The 25,610-nt window shown below is 32.4% G+C and overlaps 1 protein-coding gene across 1 annotated transcript in view; it reads left to right on the top strand.

The window, feature by feature from the left end:
- The window catches only part of LOC145296868 (serine palmitoyltransferase 1-like), a 70,001-nt gene extending 48,449 nt beyond the window's left edge, over positions 1-21,552 (top strand). The window contains exons 11-15 of the mRNA XM_080143002.1: positions 6,730-6,784; positions 11,298-11,415; positions 14,308-14,381; positions 16,318-16,413; positions 21,449-21,552. Coding sequence (XP_079999128.1) covers positions 6,730-6,784; positions 11,298-11,415; positions 14,308-14,381; positions 16,318-16,413; positions 21,449-21,452 — 347 coding nt within the window. The 3' untranslated portion in view covers positions 21,453-21,552. The remainder of the gene's footprint in view (positions 1-6,729; positions 6,785-11,297; positions 11,416-14,307; positions 14,382-16,317; positions 16,414-21,448) is intronic.
- Positions 21,553-25,610: the final 4,058 nt, after the last annotated feature.

Below are 25,610 nucleotides of genomic sequence, written 5' to 3'. Positions count from 1 at the left end.
TTTCACAATGGTACTTGACTTTTTCTGTCCAAATATTAAAAATCACATAGTTTTCACAGTCCCAATAAGATCTCCTCAGTATAGCTAACTCACACTGGTTTTTGCAAGGAATGTTGCACCTTCTCCAAGTGATGTTACCTCAATTAGCAGCACAAAGCTCTGGTGCCACCAGATCAGGCTGTCTATTGGCTTCCTGAGACGAAATGCACCTACATGATTTTATGTCTTTGTTTTCTATTCTCTTTTGTAAAACTTAATTATGTTCTACAAAAACAAAAACAACAACCTCCTTCCCCTCTCCTTTCCTTTTCCTTCCCTACTTCCCAACCCTGTCAGCCCCCCCATTTTTTTGTTTTTGCCCTGTTGGTAGGGCACTAGAATAAGCCCCCCCCCTCCACAGAGGGTAAAAATCCCTCATTGGGGCAACCAGTTAGCCGTGGGTTGCTACCCGTAATGCCTTAGGACGTGATCCTGGTGATTGAGCTAACCTAGACCTGGATGCATCAAAGTCTAGGCACTGCAACACATTACTTCGGCCCTTACTTCGGCTAGACGGACGGACGGGCGGTCGGAGAGGCCCGATCCGACCAATCAGCCAGTCACGCCAAGCCCTAGCACTTACACCCAAAGTACCAACTACCACAACAAAGAACGAAACTTAAAGGTACTTCCAACTTTTTATTTTATTTTTCTTCCCCCACTACAAAAAATATGCAAACCAAGTAAGTGCTAGAAGGGTGTGGCAAGGGTCAATCAATTGGAAAGACCAGAACTCAACACTCCATCTGAGCAAATGTATTTTTGAGGACATATTGAACAGAAAATATAGTGCTTGAGAACTCCTTACCAAAAGAGTATATCCTCCACGTAGCCCCGACATGGTCAAGGCGAATGGGTTTCCCCCTTACTATGCCCCAATTTTGGACTCCGAGGTGGGTAGGAAGCGTGGTTGATGAAAAATAAATCCCAAAATCCATGGCTGATAAAAACAAATGCATCCCCCTCAAAATCCTTAAAAGAAACCATTCCTCAGATGAAGAACAAAAATTCAAAACTAGAAAAACCGTTCCAACTATAGACGAAGAAAACTTTCCACGATTCTTGGTTATTGAATTAATCGAAAATAAAAAAATTGGAAATTTATCACCTTTTCTAACAGAAAAGACATTATCCACAAAAAGTAAACCAAAAATTATCAAAAAAACAAAAGATGGAAATCTACTAGTTGAGATAACCAATCTTAGAGATGCTCAATCTCTACTCAAAATGAAGAACTTCCATGAGTACAAGTGCAAAGTCTTTCCCCATAAAACACTAAACACTTTGAAAGGAGTAATTCGAAGTTATGAACTATCACTAACAACTGAAGAAGAAATTAAAACCGAATTAGAAAAACAAGGAGTAATCAAACACATCCGCATAAACATAAAAAGAAACAATAAAATAATAACCACCAACACATACATATTAACGTTTAACAAACCAACAATACTTAAGGAAATAAAAATTGGCTACTTAAATGTAAAAGTAGACCAATATATCCCAGCCCCATTAAGATGTTTCCATTGCCAAAAATATGGACATCATAAAGAAGCCTGTAAAGGAATAAAAATGCGGCAACAAAGAGTCTGACCACACCGAAGAAAAATGCATAAATGAGGTGAAATGCGCAAACTGCAAAGAAGATCACCCGGTCTTCTCTAAAATATGCAAAACATATAAAAAAAGAAAGAGAAATTATAGAAGTAAAGTACAAAAAAAACACAACCTTTCCAGAAGCCAGAAAAATAGTTGAGACGTACATAAAAGACAACACATATGTTGAGACAACAAAAAAGACAACTAAACCATACCAACATAATGACGTACATGATCAATATAGGGAACTGATAAACAAACTGATTACATTAAACATTAAAGAATGGCCAGAATTTCAAAATAGCCTAAAAGAAAAATACTCAAATCTGGGAAACAAAATAGAAATAACAAATCCAAACAAAAAAAATAATATTCCATCCACAACAGAACCATTAAAAAAATTATCACAGAAACCAACAAAACAACCACCAGAAATTAATAAAAACATAAGCAATGATAAAACAGCAAATAAAGAACGTTCCAGAAAAGAAGAAAACCAAACAATAGAAACTCAAAATAGATTCCAAATTCTAGAAAAAATGGAAACCAAAAACACCCTAGATAAGAAAAAGAAACCAAACACAAGTAATCAAGAGGGAAAAAATGAACAAGAAGCCAAAACAGCAACATCTCGAGCAAGATCCAGATCGACGTCCAGATCCAAACAAAAAAAGAAAAAACCCAGCAAAATACTTCACCAAAGACACAAACTCTGACAAAAGATAAACCCTCTACTTCTAAAGAGATGGAAATAGAGGAAAACTAAACAGCCTCATGGATAGAAATAAAACACAACAAATTATCCAATGGAATTGTCGTGGAATAAGATCTAACTATAATGAACTTCTTATACTTATCTCACTCTTCAACCCAGCCATTGTCTGCTTACAAGAAACCTTCCTACAAAACAATAACTATTTCAAAACACCAAACTATGAACAATACAACTATTTCCATAACACAGGCCTTCGTGCTAATGGAGGCACCTCAATTCTTGTAAGGAATAACATACCTCAAAGCAATTTCTCTGTCAAAACAAATCTCTGAGCAATTACAACTCCAGTCACATTACACAAAACAATCACAATCTGCTCAATATACCTCCCTCCTCATAAACCAATAAATGAAAATGAACTAGAAAATTTGATAAAACAACTACCTTCACCGTTCATCCTCTTAGGAGACTTTAACTGCCACAGTACGTTATGGGGATGTGACGTCACAAACTCAAAAGGAAACAAAATTGAACAATTAATTAACAAAAATAACTTGTGCCTTCTCAATCAAAAAAATCCCACATACTTAAATCCAACAAACAGATCAACTAGTGCCATTGATCTTACCATGTGTGATCCATCAAGCTTCTTGGATTATACATGGAGCACTTACAAAGAACCCTGTGGAAGTGATCACTTCCCTATTATAATCAATTGCAGTAACTCCATCCAAAACCACATACCCAGGTGGAATACAAACAAAGCCAACGGGGCTGAATTTAAAGAACTTTGTTCACTAAAATTAACAGAACATCAAATCCAAACAATAGAAGAATTCACAGAAGTACTCATAGCCAAAAAATGCATACCCAAAAATTATCCTCCTGGGAAAAAAAACAAACCATGGTTCAATCCAGAATGTAAAACGGCCATTAGACAGAAAGGCAGCCTTAAGAAAATTTAAAAAACAACCCACAACCAACAACTTAATAGAATACAAACACCAAAAAGCTATAACTCGAAAAACAATTAAAGAATCCAAAAGATCCTGTTGGCAACAATTTGTCAACAAAGTCAACATCACCATTAAACCCAAAACTGTCTGGAAAATGATTAGGAAAATAACTGGAAAATATAATCCGAATCCAATCAAACACCTCACAAATAAACAGAAAATAACTGATAAAAAGATATTGCTAACACACTAGCTAAAACCTTTACCGAAAATTCATCATCAAAACACTACAATAGACAATTTCAAACACTTAAGAAACATGAAGAAAAGTACAAAATAAACTTTAACTCCAAACATCAAGAGCCTTACAATGAAATCTTCTCACTCAATGAACTAGAAACCGCCATAGAAAAATCCCATAATTCATCTGTAGGACCAGATGAAGTGCACTACAGCTTCCTTAAAGAAATTCCACCCGAATCATTAAGACTCCTTCTCAAAATTTATAATAAAATATGGGAAACAAAAGATTTCCCAACTTCATGGAAACAAGCAACAATAATACCGATACCCAAATTGGGAAAAGATACATCAAACCCAGAAAACTACAGACCAATAGCTCTCACAAGCTGCCTATGCAAAACGTTCAAAAGAATGATTAACTACCGTCTTATATGGTATCTAGATGACAACAAAATAATTTCTAAAATCCAGTGTGGATACCAAAAAATCGAGGATGTATAGACCACATCACTAATCTTGAAAATTATATCAGAGAAGCTTTTATCAATAAGGAACACGTAACGTCTGTTTTTTTTCGATCTTGAGAAAGCATATGAAACTACCTAGAAACACGGTATCATAAAAGATCTCCACAACATCGGACTAAGAGGCAGATTACCTGAATTCATAAAAAACTTCCTAACAGACAGATCTTTCCAAGTTCGCATAAACTCGACTTTATCAGACCCACAAAATCAAGAAGAAGGAGTGCCCCAAGGCAGCATATTATCAACAACTATCTTTAACATAAAAATCAATAACATTATAAAAGAACTCTCTCCTGATATACATAGTTCCTTATATGTAGATGACTGCTCAATCAGCTACAGATCTAAATACACTCACACTATTGAAAGAAAACTACAACATAACATAAATAAAATTAATAAATGGGCGACGAAAAATGGTTTCAAATTCTTCAAAACTAAAACAAAATGCATCCATTTCTGTAACCAACGCAAACTCCACCCTGACCCAACCTTACAGATTGAAGGCAAAAAAATTCCATTCATAAACGAACACAAGCACCTGGGAATCATTTTTGACAAAAAACTACATTTCGTTCCACACATCAATCACATCAAAACCAAATGTAATAAAGCATTACAACTCCTACGAGTCATCACCCATACAGATTGGGGAGCTGACAAGAACACATTACTCAAACTATATAGAGCATTAATTTGATCAAAAATAGATTATGGTAGCTTCATATATCAATCCACCAGAAAGTCATATCTAAAAACCCTCAACACAATATGCCACTCCGGACTAAGACTAGCACTAGGAGCATTTCCAACCTCCCCTGTAGAAAGCCTGTATGCAGAAGCACATGAAACTCCTCCAATGCTCAGAAATCAAAACCTTGGTCTAAAATACTAAAACTATAAACACCTTTTTGAGCAAAAAGAAAATGCAATCAAAACCTTTGGACTTAGAATAAAATCGATTTCCAAAGAAGCAAATCTACCCATAACCAAAATTCACGAAACTACCCTACTCAAAACCCCCTCCCTGGAAAATCGTATCCCCTAACATCGACCTAAGTTTAAGTAAATATGAAAAGAAACATACTCATCCAATGACCAATAATCTCGATAAAATCAAAAGTATCCAGATCACACACACATCTATACAGATGGGTCTAAACAAAATATCGCAACAGCCAGTGCAGCAATACTCAATAAATCAATAAAAAAACAATCAAACCCCCCCAAAAGAAACCTCAATCTTCAGTGCTGAAATACATGCTCTAATCCTAACTCTCAAACTCGCCTCCAATAACAGAAAAAAACAAATATATAATCCTTTCAGACTCCCAATCTACTCTAAAAGCGATTAAAAATAAAAAGATGGACAACCCCCCAATCGCAAAATTACTCCAACAATTAACTGAACTAAACAGTAAAAAAGAAATCATTTTCTGCTGGATACCGAGCCATTCCGGTATTAAAGGTAATGAATTAGCAGATTCAGCAGCAAAAAAACGCCTTAAATCTCCCAATCGATGCAAATTTTAAAATTCCATACATAGATCTAAAAAGAAGTATCAACGCATATACAACAGAGAAATGGCAAACTTACTGGAATGAACACCCTAACAACAAACTTCACGAAATCATGCCAAAAATCAAAAAACAAGAACAAAATACGAAATTAAACAGAAAAGAAGTCAAACTAACAAGAATAAAAATTGGCCATACCCACTTAACCCACTCATATCTCCTAAAAAAAGAAAGCCAACCCATCTGTATACCTTGTCAAACACCACTCACAATCAAACACATATTAATTGAATGTACTGATTTTGTAACAGTAAGAAATCGAGTCTACAAAGAAAATAATATTAAAGAGTTATTCGATAAAAACAATCCTCACACCATACTCTCATATCTTAAAAAAATTGGCCTTTATAAAAAAATTTAAAAAGAACCCTTTATACAACGGCCCTGGATAATGACCTAAAACTATATCCGATGGTGAGTCTCCAGCTTGCGGGCCTTGGGGAGTGTGGAGCCACCCTTTAATTGCCATTACTCCCAGGTCCACTCTCACCTGTAGTGGTAGTACCTGTTAGGGTCCCAACTATGGGTTAAATAGAATCTGACTTAAAAAACAAATATGATCCATTAAAAAATCTTTCCTCAAAATCACTAGATTCGGCATTAAATAACCTGAAAAAGGTTGATATGCCATAAAACAACCAACCAGCACAAGGCTGGATACTCTACCAGACTAGATAAATTCTTGCCCTGCAATCTAGTAAGACTAAGAGACCACAAGAAAGATATAACATATTTAAATGGTCAATTGGGGAGAGGGAAATTATGTTCACAATTTCTTTACTGACCCAGTGTTTGAGATATAAAGAACTTTAATGGAATATTCGAATATCTATGTATCTCATACTGAATCAAAATGTTAGCTCCAGGGAGGCCTTCCCCCATGATTTCTGAGAACTTTGAAGTAAAATGAAACAAAAAAGTTGGAATGTATGAGATAGTAGGTGAATGGCATCTAGCAGGATGCCCCATCCCTTACGAGAACAAAATAATAAGAATATTGGGGAAAAAAAAAAAAAAAAAAAAAAATTGCGAAACTCAGTTTTAATTCTTTTTTTTTTTCTCTACCTTCTAGGGATGATCGAAGATTTGCAAGATATTTGCAAAGAGGTACACGAAAAATTAATTGGGTAAGAAAAATTTTTTTTCCTAAGTCTGATTGTTTTTTGTGAATTTTTTTTTGTAAGCAAACACTTTTAAAACTGATAAATTAATGCATTGAAATAATTAAAAAAAAAAAAAAAAAAGAAAAAAAAAAGGAAAATCTATATTGGTAATTTTAACTATAACGAGTAGTATTTATGACAGAAAACCATTTGTAGAAAGTAATATAGGTTTTATTATCTCTACTAATATATAAAAAGGAACTTTGTCTGTGTGTCTATAATTTCATTCCCTATAGACTCTATAACGGCTGAGCTGATTTTTATAAAATTTCACATAAAGGTACTTTATGTGCCTGGCAATGTTCTTAGATAGGTTTTGTAACAGAATGTATTTGATAAGTATCGGTAATCAAAATAATCCAATGAAAGAATAGACAGGCGATTTTGATCAAAGTCAACACCTTACACAGCCTAACATCACAAGTGCATTTGAGAAGTTTTATTACAATACAAGGCCAAACATATAAAATCAACAGTAGATTCTTTGATATGACAGGGGTGCATTCAAAATGAATGTTTCTGTTTAGAGCACAATTGGAGCATTATACTTGATATTTGCATTTTAAACTTTAATTCAAGCCATTATCTCTATATAAATAAAATGAACTCATTTTTTCCCCTCCGACTTTGACATTTATAGGACTGCACCTGTATACATTTGGTGCAGCCGTATCATTCACAAACTGAATCGCGACATCTGTCGTATGTTATAGGCTTATTAGCTGTCCAGTATCTTGCTGATCAGAGTTTCCTATATTCTGTCTGGTGAGAGTCCACTGTAAAAATCGGTTACATTTAATGAAAGTAGTAAAGTATACTCTCTCTAACAAATTCATCCTACCACCTCCACTCACTTACACCGTTCCAGAACGTTCACAGGAGACATTTAAAACCGATCACCGGTTAGAATTTATCTAAAAACTGGTCTGGACTTACGCTGAAACGAACCACGGTTAATTTGCCATTGATTAGCATAAAACATAAACACAATTTATAAAGCATTTATTATAATAAAATTAAATTAAAACAGAACACAATCCGTTACCTGGAATTGATTTCACAATTACATTACTTCGCTTTCGTTATAACCCGCATGGTTAGAGTTTTATGAAAACCTGGATTTACATTTACGTGAAACGCACCAAACTTACTTTCACAAACACAACTTCCGTTTTGCTCTTTCCTTCCGTTCTTTTATTTTCTTTCTTTCTCTCTTTGTAAGGACATGTTTTCGTTGCCATAGTAACAACTTTTTATCAACATTGTTTCACTGTTTATGAATATTGAAATAAAATACATTACTACACATTAATAATATCTCACTTTTAATCAGTTTCATCGACTTTGGAAAACTTTTTTTACTCTTTTTACATGACAACGTTAATGTTTATTATTATTGAAATAAAATACATAACTACACATTAATAATATCTCACTTTTAATCACTTTTCTCGACTTCTTAAAACTTTTCTTAGTCTTTTTTAATGACAACGTTAATGTTTATGAATATTGAAATAAAATACATTACTAAACATTTATTAATAGCTTTTTTTTTTGGTTTACTGTTTATGTCTCACTTTTATCAACTTTTTCTTTTTTAATAGCATTTTCTTAAAATGAATATTAAAATAATTTCCCAACTTTTTTTTGTTTTTAGTTTTGTGTGTTGAATTACACTTCCTTTTTTTTTTTTTTTTTTTTTCATTATAATTTTTCATTACAACAATTTTTATCGATCCCGGTTCTTTGCCTGACAAACGACATCTGTCGGCGGTTCTTGAAACTAAATTACACGCATTAGCTCCATGTTACTGACATGCAGAAGTGCCAATGGTGCCATACCTGTTATTGTAAATTAACACTCTTAATTCCGTAAAATGCGATTCTACTTTTTTAGGCGCATTTGCACCCTCCCCATGTTAAGAATGGCTTCTTAAATAATAACGTTATTACAACACGAAAAAAACATTAAACTTTAATCTTAGAAATACGATTTCAAATATAGCGCGGATAATCCGTGCACTAGCACCCATTTTCTTACTAATAAATGTTTAGTAATTATTTTTCTTTTAATATTCAGAAACAGTACAAACGTCGTCATTTAAAAATAAAATGCTATTAAAAAAGAAAATAACATTAATTAAACTTAAGTATTACTGCAATATTCAATAAGATATTATTAATAAATGTGTAGTAATGTCTTTTATTTCAATATTCAATATAAGAATAATTTCAATATTTCATATATATAATATTTTAATATCAGACAAGAAAAAGTCAAAAACATTCACACATAAACAGTAAAAAAAAAAGATATTAATAAATGTTTACTAATGTATTTCATTTCAATATTCATAAACATTAACGTTGTCATTTAAAAAGAGTAACAAAAGTTTTAAGATGTCGATAAAAGTGATTAAAAGTGATTAAAAGTGGCATATTATTAATGTGTAGTAATGTATTTTATTTCAATATTCATAAACAGTGAAACAATGTCGATAAAAAGTTGTTGATTGTTTTTTTTTGCAACCAGAAAAAGAAGTCGACAATAGGAACATTATGAACAGTCTCAGGAAGACACTTCTGGTACTTTATTCTTTTGTTTTGATTTACTCAAAACCGCACACACCTCGAAACATCCGAGCAACGCCGGGTACCCCTGCTAGTATAAAAATAATTTTATAAAATCGATAGGTCATCTACAATTTAATGTAGACTAGAATGTATTGTGAACGAAGTCATTTCAAGCTTTCTTTCGGTGCACCGCGGTGTGTCGCCAATTAGAGCAGGAAATCAAGCGATTCGATTGAAAAATAGATTTTGCCGATTTCGATAAAAATATGGGCGTGTGAAACATTTGTTGACCGGGCAATGTCGAGTCTCTTTTCTAGTATATAATATTCCTAACTTTGTTTTGTAAAATAGTTGGTGCTTATACAGTATGAGGCATGGGTAAAAATCGCATTCCACATAAGAATTCTTTTATATACTGACATATAATCCAAAAATAAGTATTCTCACCAAAACTTATAGAAAATTATCAAGCACAATTTTATTTGAAGATAAAAAACTAGTTTTTGTATTTTGTCAATTCGTCATTCATTATTACTTGGTTAAATGACAGATTGATTTATCTCCCCTTGATTTATGGGATTTCTGCTCTTCTCCATGGTGGATTTGGCAAATTAAGATAAAACTAATTTTTCCGGATTTTTGGTGTAGATGTCTATTTTTGCCTGATGCATAAGCGAACATTGTCCGTGGGCCAACCCACGTTGTGTGTAGTTTCAGCCGCAGAGGAAACCAAGACAAAGAATAGGAAATAACTCCAACTTGCCATTTTTTTTTGTAGCAACAACCTTTATTTCCTCATTGCTACAGCCCTGATGTCACCCATGTGATCTAGAACATTCTATATGCCTCTAACGTTATCTTGTTCTGTGCTCCACGTCTCTCATGTGATCATTCTCTTTCTCTTTTTTATAGTCTTTTTTTTTTTTTTCTTTCTTTTTTTTACCGGTGATATCATCCATGCTATGTTACATTAAAAGGCTAAATGTTAAGGGTCATGTGATCATGAAACTTTTGCACCATCCATTTTTGCATTTAACGCCAACTAAGCAATTTCCTGCTATAAATTCTAAGGGGAAGTAACTAGCATGTAACTATTACCAGTTTGGTTAATTAATTGTGTGTTAACAATTGCAAATATGAGTTAATTTCCTTGTTATGTCATGTGCCGATAAACAATGCAGAAAAATTGAATGAATAAATAAAAACAAATGCACATGGTAGATTTACTTTGGCCATTTAACGCATATAAAAACTCTGCCTTTATTGTCTTTAAGAATAATGAGGCAAGCAAGCGAGAATGAATCGTTCCGGCCATAAAATAATGGGGTACTTTACGCGTGAACACCACTTCTATTTCTCTCAGATAACGGCTGACATTTTAGAGTTCTTAACAACACATCTGATACAAAATAATACATACATTTAATGTCGATGAACATTGGGAACACAGACAAATCACCACATATAGACATGCGTAAGTAATGGCCGTAACATTAGCTTGGTGTTTTATTCGTATATAACAAGACAAAAATGAACTGTACTTCTAATGCAAACAATAAGCTTCTCTACTGTTCTCACTCGCTATTGATGTAGACACTAGACTATTCGTGACCCGTTGGGTCAGTATATGTTATAGTTTGCTATGGAAGAGTGACTATACAGAATTAATATATAAAAGTGCAAGTGAGTATACGAAATTAATGTCATCGAAAACTTGTTTTTTTTTTTAAAAATAATGCAATAATGTTTAAGTAGTTCTGACATGCCGATTAAGTAGCTATTATTACTTTTGGTTGAAAGTGACATAAAAAGTCTGTATATGCGATTTTTTTTTTTTTTCTGAATTTCGCTATTACAGTGTATTTGCGCGTAAAAATATTCTAATTTTTAACTTGTTTTTTAGAATTGAAGGTCTTGAACTGTGCGGATCACCACTTTCTCCCGTGAAACATTTGCGACTAATTGAACCAAGCGATGATCGTGACATTGATGAAAGGACTTTACAAAAAATTGTGGAAATGGTGAGCTTGAATGTTTCAGCTTTTAACTTTTTGTTTATTTGCTTATTTTTGAACTTATACAGAAAAAAATAAAATTTTACTTGTAAGGTAGACAATTCCTATTATATTCTTCAATTTAAAATATAAGTTATTCCTCTTATATTATTTAAATTATGTTTTGAAACAAAAACATGCTATGAATGATGTAATGTTTTTTGAGATCAAAATAAAAATATTCAAGATATCTATTTTCTTAGCATTTGTGGAAAATACTCTTCACAAGACCTTTTATGTAATTTGAATAAGTGACTTTATGCAAATTACCCAGTATTACTTGAAGATACGCTATATATAAACACTAAAAGAAAGAACCTTCGACGAGCAGAGTTAAAAAAAATAAAAAAATAAAAAATTGGAAGGACGAGAGGAGCTCAAAAAGAATTTACTGAAAGGAATGAAAACAATTTTCCGCACCTCTGCTACCTAATTTTCTTCAATAAAAAAGAACATTCTCCAGGACAACTATTTTGGAAACTGTCACGCTTCAAATTGACATAAGTATTTTCTTTTATTGCATTTGTAATTATAATTTGATATAATTTGTTTTGAATGCAATAACTTGTTGGTTTTTAATTGCCTTCGTTCAACAAATGAAAGGTTGTTCTGTTTTTTTTTTTGTTTGTTTGTTTTTTTTACACAGTGATCACCACTTATCAAGGCCCGAAAGCCACTCAGGGATAAGGGTTATTGCAAGTACATTACGTTAGTGTAGAGATTTGATGAAGTGTTTACTTAAGGGGGCGGTTCATTAGGAATTTGTTAACATTGGACTTGAAGACATCCAAGTTGTAGTCCGGTGGGAAGCAGGCAGACGGAACAGAGTTCCACAGGCGTGCAGTTCTAAGAAAGAAGCTTTGTTCATGGAATCCGCGTTTTGATTTAGGCACAGATATAGAGTGGGGGAAATTTTTCACAGTGGATTCGGCTAGACGGGTGTTTTTCATGAAAGATTGGCGAGGGGGGACCAGAGATTGGAGTTCAGACGAGCACCTGCCATGGAAATAACGATAAAACAAGGATAGGCTCGCAACGTCTCTTCTGTGGGAGAGAGGTTGCAGGGTAGAGAAAAGGACATCCCCCACTAAGCCACGAAGTCTATTTTGTACTCTGTCAAGGCAGGATAGGCTATTTTTTGCAGCTCCTGCCCAGATATGGCAGCAGTATTCCACTGCTACAAAAGATTGTTCTTTTCTATAAATTAAAAAAAAGCGTGTTATAAATAAATAACTCAAGAAAATTTCTAACACATTGTATGAATTTTTAAGTTATTTAGAATCAAAGAAAGTTGGTATAAAAATTATCATTTTCATCATAATCACTCCGACCCCCATCACACCACAATTGAAATGAATGACTCTCGTCTTGGGGAAGCTCCATGTTTTGACAAGACACTGGAACTGACCTTCACTCCTGATCTGAAATGGAACACATACATCAAATCTGTTGCCCATGATAACTGGAAAAAATGGCTGGTTCACTTTACCGCTCCAGTAGGTATCTCACTGCTGATGCAATCCTCTATCTGTATAAGAGCTTCAATCTATGGTCCCCCCTCGCCAAACTGTCACAAGAAACACTCGTCTAGCTGTAAACACTATCAATAATTCCCCCCACTCTTTATCTGTGCCTAAACCTAAACATAGATTCCATGAACAAAGCGTCTTTCTTAGAACTGCACGCCTGTGGAATTGTCTTCCGTTTTCCTGCTTTCCGGCTGACTACAATATGGTTGTGTTCAAGTCTAACGTAAATAAGTTCTTGATGAGCTGTTCCATATAAGTTATCAAATTTACCAAATTTTCATTACTAATGATTACTATATTGTCCAATTTCTACTGTACACTCTTTAACCTTTATCCTTGAGTGGCCTCTTGGCCTTGATAATGTGGTGATGCCTATGTAAAAAAAAAAAAAGAGCCAGGTATGCCCTAAAATGGAGTATTGTTGCTACATCTGAGCAATAGCTGATTGAGATGCCCTATCCAGCCTTGATAAAGTTCAAAACCGGCTTCCAAACCTAATAGGTGATGCCCTTTTCTCTTCCCTGCAACCTCTTTCCAACAGAAGAGATGTTGCGAGCCTGTCTCTACTCTATCGTTATTTTCATGGCAAGTGCTTGACTAAACTCCAGTCTATGGTTCCCCCCTGCTAAACTTTCATAAAAAAAGCCCTCTACTAGCTATTACCACTATATATGATTTTCCCTACTCTCTAACTGTGCCTAAATCTAAATGCAAATTCTATGAACAAAGCTTCTTTCCCAGAATTACCTGCTGTAGAACACTGTTCCACTGGCCTGGTTCTTGGTTGAATACAGAATTGGCTCTATAGTAATAAATATGAAATCTGCATAAATTAAAATGTCATATTTATTTTATGACCAGGCAACGCCGGGCAGCATGCTTGTTTAATAAAGAAATCAGCTAGTTGACGTTCTATAAGAATTGTTATTCATTTTTTTTTTTTTTAATCCATGAGCTGTTAATGTGTCTGAAAGAGCGTCAATTTTATTTTTGATGGAAATCGCTTCAGACAAAGCATGAAGCCACTTGATGTAAGGAACTAAAAAAAAACTTACCAACGATAAGTGTTAGATGAAAAGGATTCTGACCCAGAAAACGGCAGTTCTTCCCTCTTTGTCAGAAGCATCGCTCATGGAGTGTGAGTGTGAGAATTAAAGAATAAAATAAAGGAATCAAGTTATGAGGCTGCCGAAAAAAAAATCTGAGATCCACCTTCTACTCTGCTACTATTATCCTCATCTTTTTTATTAAATAATATATATTCACTTTCTCCTCTATTTACTTTAAGAATTCGTCCATATTTGCCTTATATTTAATTTTATCTCTGCAGGCCCAGGAAGATGGTGTTGGACTGACCCTTGCCCTCTATCTTGCTCACGAAGAACATAAATTGCCTAAACCCAGGTAAGAAAATGTATTTCTCAGTATCATTTTAATAATAAATGCAACAATGGTGTAAGTTCAACAAAACACGGTTGCATCATAAATACAGTTTTAAAAATTCCGAAGCAAAAAGATAAGTAAAAAAAAAAATAAAAAAAACACTTATCCAGCATCACATGTTGCTTGTCTTTCCCTAAGATACCTTTCACTTGACGATATATCTCCAAACAGATGCCAGTCACATACCATTTATTTATTGAAGAAATTTTTTCTTATTTTGTTCTCGCCAAGGATGGGATATCCTACTGGATGCCAAACGTTCATTTGCTATCTTTTATATTTAAATAGAGATATTTTAAAGATTCTAAACTGCCCCTCCGGTGCTACCAGATCAGGCTGTCTATTGGCTTCCTGAGACGAAATGCACCTACATCGGTTTTCTTGTTTTGTTTTCTATTCTCTTTTGTAAAACTTAATTGTGTTCTACAAAAACAAAAACAACAGCCCCCCCCCCTTTTTTTTTCTTTCCCTACTTTCCCGGTCCTGGATATGACCTTAAACTATATCCAGTGGTGAGGCCCCAGCTTACAGGCTTTGGGGAGTGTGGAGCCACCCTTTAATTGCCATTGCTCCCAGGTCCACTCTGACCCGGAGTGGTTGTACCTGTTAGGGTCCCAGCTATGGGTTAAATAGAAATGGACCTGAAATCAACAAATATACTCTATTAAAAAATTTTTCTTCAAAATCTTTGGATTCGGCATTAAATAACCCGAAAAAGGTTGATATGCCGTAAAAACAAAACAACCATCTAACTGCCCCTATGAAGTGCAATTGTTTGTTTCTTGCACTTGGTTCACCGGATATATTTTCCAGGTAGTTTTTAAGATTATTTTCCATGAGTTTGGTTGCTTCTATAAATTATTAGAATGATCATTATTGTTATCATTATCATTATTTTTACTCACTAGAAGTTCTCATACAGGCCATCATCAGAGATTAGTCACTGATAACAATTGGTGGTGTTCCCTGGAGTCTGAAGGACAATGAATATCCAGTATTCTCTACCTTTTTTTTTCCTATAACCTTTGCAAATGAATTTGCATTATCACAACGGCTGCTTATCATTGATTTCTCACTGGCAGTGACTATTGGTTTTCATTGGAATTTCTCAGTGACAATAAACCTCTGGCATAATCATGTTGATACACCGCTTCGGGTTAGATGACTGAAGTTAAGCATTGTTGAACTTATTCATTACTGAAATGGGTGACCATTTGGGAATTTCAGGTGGTGTATGTGCTCTCTACTTAACTCTGCATTGTTTCCAGTTGTCCTGAATTTTTCTTTTTACCACTAGACTTTAGCAGTGTCAATTCAGGAAAGGTGTGGTTGGAGAGTGTGCAACCCTTGCTTCACAATTACATGCACAGCTTTCCTTATATGGATATCCATTGTCTTTTGAGACTGAATGGAAGCAATGAAGACTCCAATATTCTTTGCACTCATCTAGTGAAGGTCTGGTTAGTGCTTTCTCTCCTTGGTCTTTCCATCCACCTTGATCCGGCTCACCTATTTTATATATCAGCCATTCTTTTTCTGCCTCTTCGTCTTCTTCTTTTTCTTTTTTTCTTCTTCTTTCCTCTTTTACTTCTTTCCTCTTTTTCTTCTTTCCTCTTTCTCCTTATCTTCCTCTTTTTTTTTTTGCACAACTTCCAGACATATTATACAAATGTATTCTCGCATCTCAATGAGAGGGATTGTTTGCCTATCATATTAAATGCACTGAATCTTCTTTCAGCATTTTTGTACTAGGTTATGTTTGTCGCGTTTAAATTAGCATTTATGTTGGTCTGTCGCACTTGTTTGAAATATACTTTTTTTGTTATGAAATGTGCAGAATGAATGGACACATGTTAAGAAAGGTTACATTATGTTTTGTTTCTTTTTATCTTTTCAGTATCCGTATTTCTGTCAATCGGAAACTCCTGTCCAGTGATATTGATAAAATGGTGTCTGTCATCAAGAAAGCCGCAAACGATGTTCTTTTCTCAAGGTTTGTTTTTTCCTTTCACTTTCTCTCTCCCTCTCTTTTCCTTTCCCTTTCTCTCCCCCTCTTTTTTTTTTTTTTTTTTTTTACATAGGCGTCACCACATTATCAAGGCCCAGAGGCCACTCAAGGATAAGGGTTAAAGAGTGTACAGTAGAAATTGGTCAATATAGTAATCATTAGTAATGAAAATTTGGTAAATTTGATAACTTTTATGGAACGGCTCATCAAGAACTTATTTACTTTAGACTTGAACACAACCATATTGTAGTCAGCCGGAAAGCAGGAAAACGGAAGACAATTCCACAGGTGTGCAGTTCTAAAAGAAAAGGAAAAGAGAGGGGGAGAGAAAGAGAAAGGAAACGAGAGGGGGAGAGAAAGAGCTTTCCCTTTCTCTCCCCCTCTTTTTCTTTCCCTTTCTCTCCCCTCTCTTTTCCTTTCTCTTTCTCTCCCCCTCTCTTTTCCTTTCTCTTTCTCTCCCCCTCTCTTTTCCTTTCTCTTTCTCTCCCCCTCTCTTTTCCTTTCTCTTTCTCTCCCCCTCTCTTTTCCTTTCTCTTTCTCTCCCCCTCTCTTTTGCTTTCTCTTTTTCTCCCCCCTTTCTTTTTCTTTCTCTTTTTCTCCTCCCTCTCTTTTTCTTTCTCTTTTTCTTCTCCCTCTCTTTTCTTTCTCTTTTTCTCTCCCCTCTTTTTTCTTTCTCTTTCTCTCCCCCTCTCTTTTCCTTTCTCTTTCTCTCCCCTTCTCTTTTCCTTTCTCTTTCTCTCACCCTCTCTTTTCCTTTATCTTTCTCTCCCCCTCTCCTTTGCTTTCTCTTTCTCTCCCCCTCTCTTTTCCTTTCTCTTTTTCTCCTCCCTCTCTTTTCCTTTCTCTTTTTCTCCTCCCTCTCTTTTTCTTTCTCTTTCTCTCCCCCTCTCTTTTCCTTTCTCTTTCTCTCCCCCTCTCTTTTCCTTTCTCTTTCTCTCCCCCTCTCTTTTCCTTTGTCTTTCTCTCCCCCTCTCTTTTCCTTTCTCTTTCTCTCCCCCTCTCTTTCTCTTTCTCTCCCCCTCTCTTTTCCTTTCTCTTTCTCTCCCCCTCTCTTTTCCTTTCTCTTTCTCTCCCCCTCTCTTTTCCTTTCTCTTTCTCTCCCCCTCTCTTTTCCTTTGTCTTTCTCTCCCCCTCTCTTTTCCTTTCTCTTTCTCTCCCCCTCTCTTTTCCTTTCTCTTTCTCTCCCCCTCTCTTTTCCTTTCTCTTTCTCTCCCCCTCTCTTTTCCTTTCTCTTTCTCTCCCCCTCTCTTTTCCTTTCTCTTTCTCTCCCCCTCCCTTTCCCTTTCTCTTTCTCTCCCCCTCTCTTTTCCTTTCTCTTTCTCTCCCCCTCTCTTTTCCTTTCTCTCCCCCTCTCTTTTCTTTTCTCTCCCCCTCTCTTTTCTTTTCTCTCCCCCTGTCTTTTCTTTTCGCTCCCCCTCTATTTTATTTTCGCTCCCCCTCTTTTTCTTTTCTCTTCCCCTCTTTTCTTTTCTCTACCCCTCTCTCTTTCTTTCTCTTTCTCTCCCCCTTTCTTTTCCTTTTTTCTTTCCATTTTTCTTTCTCCCATTTTTCTTTACCTCTCTTTTTTTTCTCTTCTCCCTCCCCTCGTTCTACCCCTTTCCCCATCAAATGTTGAGATCAAAAAGTTTGTATTTGTCCAAAAATCCCTTATATAGAAACATGGTTATAGTCAGCTAACATACTTTGTAACTTCTGGTATGGCTGTTACTGGAAGTGGTGACAAGGCGAATCAGTTCCTTCACTTTTCTTCTTGTTTCAATAAATCGCTTTGCAATAGAAATGCTGAAGAGCAATAAAAGGATATGATTGAAAAATTATACAATAAAAATTTAACAAAATTATACAATAACAAAATTATACAATAAAAATTTAACAAAATTATACAATAACAAAATTATACAATAACAGTTTAACAAAATTATACAATAAAAATTTAACAAAATTATACAATAACAAAATTATACAATAACAGTTTAACAAAATTATACAATAAAAATTTAACAAAATTATACAATAAAAATTTAACAAAATTATACAATAAAAATTTAACAAAATTATACAATAAAAATTTAACAAAATTATACAATAAAAATTTAATAAAATTATACAATAAAAAAATTATACAATAAAAAATTAACAAAATTATACAATAACAAAATTATACAATAAAAAATTAACAAAATTATACAATAAAAATTTAACAAAATTATACAATAAAAATTTAACAAAATTATACAATAAAAGTTTAACAAAATTATACAATAAAAAATTTAACAAAATTATACAATAAAAATTTAACAAAATTATACAATAAAAATTTAACAAAATTATACAATAAAAATTTAACAAAATTATATAATAAAAATTTAACAAAATTATACAATAAAGATTTAGCAAAATTATACAATAAAATTTAATAAAATTATACAATAAAAATTTAACAAAATTATACAATAAAATTTTAACAAAATTATACAATAAAAATTTAACAAAATTATACAATAAAAAATTTAACTAAATTATACAATAAAAAATTTAACTAAATTATACAATAAAAAATTTAACAAAATTATACAATAAAAATTAACAAAATTTTACAATAAAAATTTAACAAAATTATAAAATAAAAAATTAACAAAATTATACAATAAAAATTTAACAAAATTTTACAATAAAAATTTAACAAAATTATACAATAATAATTTAGCAATATTACACAATAAAAATGTAACAAAATTATACAATAAAAATTTAACAAAATTATACAATAAAAATTTAACAAAATTATACAATAAAAAATTAACAAAATTATACAATAAAAAAATTAACAAAATTATACAATAAAAATTTAACAAAATTATACAATAAAAGTTTAACAAAATTATACAATAAAAAATTTAACAAAATTATACAATAAAAGTTTAACAAAATTATATAATAAAAATTTAACAAAATTATACAATAAAAAAATTAACAAAATTATACAATAAAAATTTAACAAAATTATACAATTAAAATTAACAAAATTTTACAATAAAAATTTAACAAAATTATACAATAAAAAAATTAACAAAATTATATACAAAAAATTAACATTATACAATAAAAAATTTAAAAAAAGTATACAGAAAAATAAAACAATTCATCTTTATTTATAACAAAATTAAAAAATAAAAGTTATTTTATTTGAAATCTTATACAAAATATATATATGTTTATGAAATTATAAAAATAAAAGTTTTCTTTTTTAATTTTAAAAATAAGTTTATTTGAATTTGAAAGTATAAAAATAAAATGATTGAAATCAAAATAGAAATACTAAAGAACAAAAATATTGAAGGAACTAATTGGCATTGTCACCGCTTCCAGTAGCGCTATGCTAGAAATTAGGAAGTACGTTAGCTGACTATAACTATATACAAAAACCAAGAAAAAATTGTATGATGTATGTACCTATGGCATAAAGAAAATTACATATTCCAAAAATCATGTGAATTGATCAAGTTATTTTATTACTAGTGGGGCAACCCGGCGTTACTCGGGATCGTATAAACACAGGAATTTTAATTTGATTTTGAATATATTTGTTATTGTTAGGAGACAGGAATTTGTAATGTCTGTGATTCTCGTTTTCAAGTACTATTATTATTATTTTTATTATTATATTTATTATTATTATTTTTATTTATTATTATTGTTATTTATTATTATTATTGTTATTATTGTTATTCGTATTTACCAGGCCTGCCCACGGGACAGAGTTATACACCAGGGTAATTTTTTTAATGTGGAGAAAAGGATCAAAAAGTAAAAATTGTCTCAGTCGTAAAGGATTTTTCCTTTCCACAATAGTATAATACTACCCTCCTCATGTTAAGAATTATTAAATTGCCTTATAATAATAATTATTAAATTGCTGGTTGTACTGGAAAAATAGTATATAACTGTTGGGAAAAAAACAAAAATAAAAAAACAAAGTAACAATGTTAAACTTGGAAAAGAAATCTGTAAAATGGAGACACAGTTAAGTAGGGAAATTCGGTGAAGTGTGTGTGTGGTGGTGGTGGTGGGGGAGTAACGATGTTAAACTTGTAAAAGAAATCTGAAAAATGGAAACAGGGAAAAAGGAACATCGAAGGAAACGAAACGGAATGAAATAAATATCGAAAAAAAGTTTAAATTGTACATATTCGTTATGGAATGAAGTTCTTCGGAAAAAAAAATTTCACTTAATTTCATCAAGTAGTTTTTTTTTTTTTTTTTTTTTTACAGCAAAAAAACAATTTGTTATGATACTGAGCAAAAGGCTTGATTTTTTTAGGAAGAAAAGCTAGTATTAAAGATGGGGAGGGAGTGTCGGCGCTTTACATGGAGTTATCTCCCCGTGGCGTTTATAACATTCAAACAAAATTTAAAAACAAATCCAAGGTGTGTCTGCCTTCAACGCACTCTCATAAAAACGTGTTTTTCCGCTGTAAAAAAAAACAAAAAAACTCTTCAATCAAATTAAGTGAAATTTTTTTTCAGAGCTCTTCAATTTACAAAGATATGTACAATTTAAACTGTTTTCGATATTTTCATTTTTTAATGTCTTGATTAAACTGTACAAGTATCGAAAAATAATTACAAGTTAAAATAAATTCTATTTGAATTATCGAGTTTTATACTTTAATGTGGAGGAGCTGTGTGACTAATTCAGTTTGACAAACTAACTTATCTCCCTTGATTCAAGTTAAGGGTGTTCTTTTTTAAGCAGAATATAATTGTGGATGATTTTTTGTTATAAATATTACTACCATATCTTCTAGTGAAACATTTTTTGTAATTTTTGGAATTTGTACTAATTACGACATGACATGTAAGAACATAATAATGTTTTAACCTGAAATGTGAGTAGTACATGCAAGCACCAAAACTTTTATTTTGAATTCTCATCTTTTTTTATGAATCTGTCATTGCATTTAAATCTGTTGTTTTCTTTTTTTTTTAAACCAAATTGTCTTTTCTTTTATTTTTGCAGTTAATCATGAATTTAATCAAACCACACAAAGATCCTGATTTTGAACTCAAAATTGGATAATGCTCAACACTGATGAAAAAAAAAAAAAAAAAAAAATACAAAAACACATAAAACAAAGTTTCAGTATTCTGTTCTTGCCATACTGTAAAAAAAAAAAAGGAAAAAAAAAAAGAGAAACAATTTACAAAAAAGAAAAAAAAAATTTCTAGAATTTTATTTATGGTAAACAAACACTAAAATCTATTTCCGACAATATTTTATGTATATTACGCTGCTTTTTTTTTTTTTTTTTTGACCCTCTTTCTCCATGGGTAATGCCTTTAAATAAATTGTTAATTTAGCCCATGGTGCTGGGAATAAATAAAGATGATCTCAAAGATGAAAATGAGACTTGTAGAGGATACTTCCGAAAATGGGACCACTTATTGTAGGTGCTGTTTTAACCACTTGGTTCACAAACCCAGCGGTGAATGCAAGCTGAATTTATCTCTTCCATTTTGTTATTAGTCTCTTTTTATGTGTCTATTATTATTGTAAACAATACTCTTTTTGAATTTGTGTTATGCAGCAAACAAAATCAGCATGTTATGTAGTAAATGTTGGAATTTATTTTTGTTATGTAGTTTTGTTATGTTATGTAGTAAATGTTGTTTTGTTATGTTATGTAGTAAATGTTTTGTTATGTTATGTAGTGAATGTAGTTTTGTTTTGTTATGTAGTAAATGTTGGAATTTATTTTTGACAACATATTATGTATATCACACTATCTCTCTCTCTTTCTCTCTCTATATATATATATATAACAATTTACAAAAAAGAAAAAAAAAATTTTCTAGAATTTTATTTATGGTAAACACTAAAATCTATTTCCGACAATATATTATGTATATTACACTGCTTTTTTGACCCTCTTTGTTCATAGGTAATTCCTTTCAATAAATTGTTAATTTAGCCCATGGTGCTGGCAATAAATAAAGATGATCTCAAATTCCAATTAAGGAATAATATATATATATACCAATCGGTATGGACCCGACTATGGAAGATCAGATAATAAATAAACGTGGATTTATAAGATCAAAGAATCCAACCTTGATCGCCCTTCGGGGCCCGTGGTGCAGTTGATAGAGACGTTGAATCTCTACAGTTCCAGATGAACATTGTCTGAAGACAGCGGTTTCAATCCCACCCAAAGCGTGCCAGAGGTTTACTTGGCCAAAATGTGGTGAGGCGACAACAACTACGGATGGCAGTGATGGCTGAGAATGCAGTTAGGAGATTCAAAGTTCCTATCCGTCGCGGTTACCACCTGACGAAGGCCAGAGGAATAGTTGGCCGAAACGTTGTGAATAAACAAACAAATAAAAGATGAAAAACAACAACTAATAAAGATGAGGCTAATAGTCCAAAATAAAAATAAATTAATAAAATTAATAGACATGGTAGTGTTTGAACATATGGTTAAGTGGCAGTTTTAGTCATTTAGAACTGCTTTAAAGCTTCACCGCTCACTCATTTTTCGACCAAATTTCAAACAATTATTACAGTTTATAGATTTCCTTCTCAGCTATATTGTTTTTTCAATTTTTGTTTAGTAAAACAAAAGCTATGATGAATTTACTGTTGTTCAAAGAGGCGAACAACGTTTTTTATGGCTGGTTTCCATAGCAACCACGTCACTTCAATGACTAGTTTTACTAGTAATTCACCGCTCTCGCAAAAAGAAAAGTAACAAGTGAAACAGAGAGAATGAAAGCAGATGAATGCCGTACACTGTTTTACATATGAATTTACTGGAAGCCTGGAAAAATCATGGATTACAATAGAAAAATGTGAGCATGAAAAGTAATATGGAAGCTTAAATATGGAAAAGAAAAGGACAAGATATTCTAGTAAAAAAATATAATAAATTTATAACTTAAAATATTGCAGCATTAAGAATTTTTTTTAAAATTCAATTTAACAATATATATATCTATATAATTATAAAACTCAGATGACCTTGTAACGAGTGATGTAACCCACTTTCCGGTTTACGACCTCCTGTTGCGCATGCGCGCATAAACATTAACCCATAACAACATAAATAAATAAACACAAATCGCTTCTTTTGCAGATTTTGACCTGCGCACTGAAATATTAACGTTATTATTTCGAAATTATTATTTAACATGGGAAGAGTGGGGGTGTTTTGCAACTATTCTTTATTACAACTATACTGTCGCTATTTTCTTACAACTAAACAACTTTAACCCGTTGACAAACATAAGAACAATTGTAGTAAAGTAAGACTAAAACTACTACTACTCTCTATCCGTCTCTTTTCCTTCCTTCCTTCATTTTTTGTTTACATTTCTAGATACAAAATAGTTGTGTGAGAACGGGGAATTTGTTGACACATTTACTAATCTGTTTCAATATTAGTTTTATTTTATTTTATTTATTTAGGTTTTATTTTTTTCTTCAGATTTATTTAGGTTTTATTTTTTTTTAGATTTTAAGTTTCTATAACTTGGTTGGAGGATTCCTATATGGGTTTTTTCATTCTTATATTTCTCATTGCTAGGTTCATGTGCATTTTTGCTGCTAAATGACTTTCGTCGGCATTCAATTCGTAGGAAAATCATGTTTAATTTTCGATTTTTGAGCGATTATTTGGAAAAATAGGTTACTTTTACACGAATGGGAGGATTTTTTTTTTCATGTTTGAGTGATCCGTCCGTGATTTTTCATTTTAATATACTTTCATAGAAATATTTCTGTTATGTAAAAAAAAAAATATTTCGCTCATACATGAATTCCATAGCTAATATAACATACTGACCCGACGGGTCATGGGTAGTCTAGTATATATATATATATATATATATATATATATATATATATTGTCAGAAATAAATTCCACATATTTATCATAAACATATCCGCTGCATTCACTGTGTTATTAAAATTCAATGATACAACAACCCATTTTTCCCCTATTTTCCTTCTTCCCATTTCCCTTTTCTCTTTCTATCTCCTCCACTTCCTGACTGGTTTTCTAACTTAAAATGTACCAAACATTAATACTGTAACCCTTTTCTCTCTCTCCCATTGCAAAGGTCCTGGATATGACCTTAAACTATATCCAGTGGTGAGGCCCCAGCTTGAGGGCTCTGGGGAGTGTGGAGTCACCCTTTAATTGCCATTGCTCCCAGGTCCACTCTGACCCGTAGTGGTAGTACTTGTTAGGGTCCCAACTATGGGTTAAATAGAATCTGACGTAAAAAAAAAATATACTCCATTAAAAATCGTTCCTCAAAATAACTAGATTCGGCATTAAATAGCCTGAAAAAGGTTGATATGCCGTAAAACAAAAACAACCAACCCATTGCAAAACTCATTCATGTTCTGCAGCGCAGGGAATAAAAACGATAAAATCCACTATAAAACAACTAAGCCAAACACTACAAATTAGCGATTGAAGATACAAAAAGCTTGAGGAATAAAAACATTCTACAAAATAACAGAATACAACATGAATACTATTTCGAAAATAACTGGATTCGGCATTAAAAAACCCGAAAAAGGGTTGATATGCCGTAAAATAAAACAACCAAACAAAACAAAACATATTAATGACGAGACGATAAAGATAATTGATATGTACAAATTCAGCCTTTCCTAACGTTATGGTGACACTTTCAGCGGCACAGTTTCGAATACTATACAAGTCTCATTTTTTTCTATTTGTGATTTTTCATGTTTATTTCCAGTCCTGTGAACTGAATTAACAGTTTATGTAACTGTACTGCTCCCACAAATGGTGTCTACAAAAAGCAGTGTGTGATATATAGTGTGTATGAAGTGAGTTGATTTGCATTGAAACAAACTAATAAAAAATATTGATGCAAAAACACGTGTAAAGCATTCAAGAGCTTATGGAAACTTTAAACATATTTTTCTGTCAATATTTTTTAACAAGATTGTTATCACACTTATCAACTCATTCCACATGCTAATAATTTCATTTATTTTTTTAAAATTTAATTTCTATATACGAACTCCATTATATATATATATATATATATATATATATATATATATATAAAATAAAAATACCAGCAGTGGTTGACGTTATGTTTTGAGAAAAATAGAAAAACCGAATGAAAGTATTAAAATA

Source organism: Euprymna scolopes, chromosome 17, assembly GCF_053919585.1.
Source record: "Euprymna scolopes isolate OS-2025 chromosome 17, ASM5391958v1, whole genome shotgun sequence".
Lineage (NCBI taxonomy): Eukaryota > Metazoa > Mollusca > Cephalopoda > Sepiida > Sepiolidae > Euprymna > Euprymna scolopes.
This window is presented reverse-complemented; position numbering and strand designations above follow the sequence as displayed.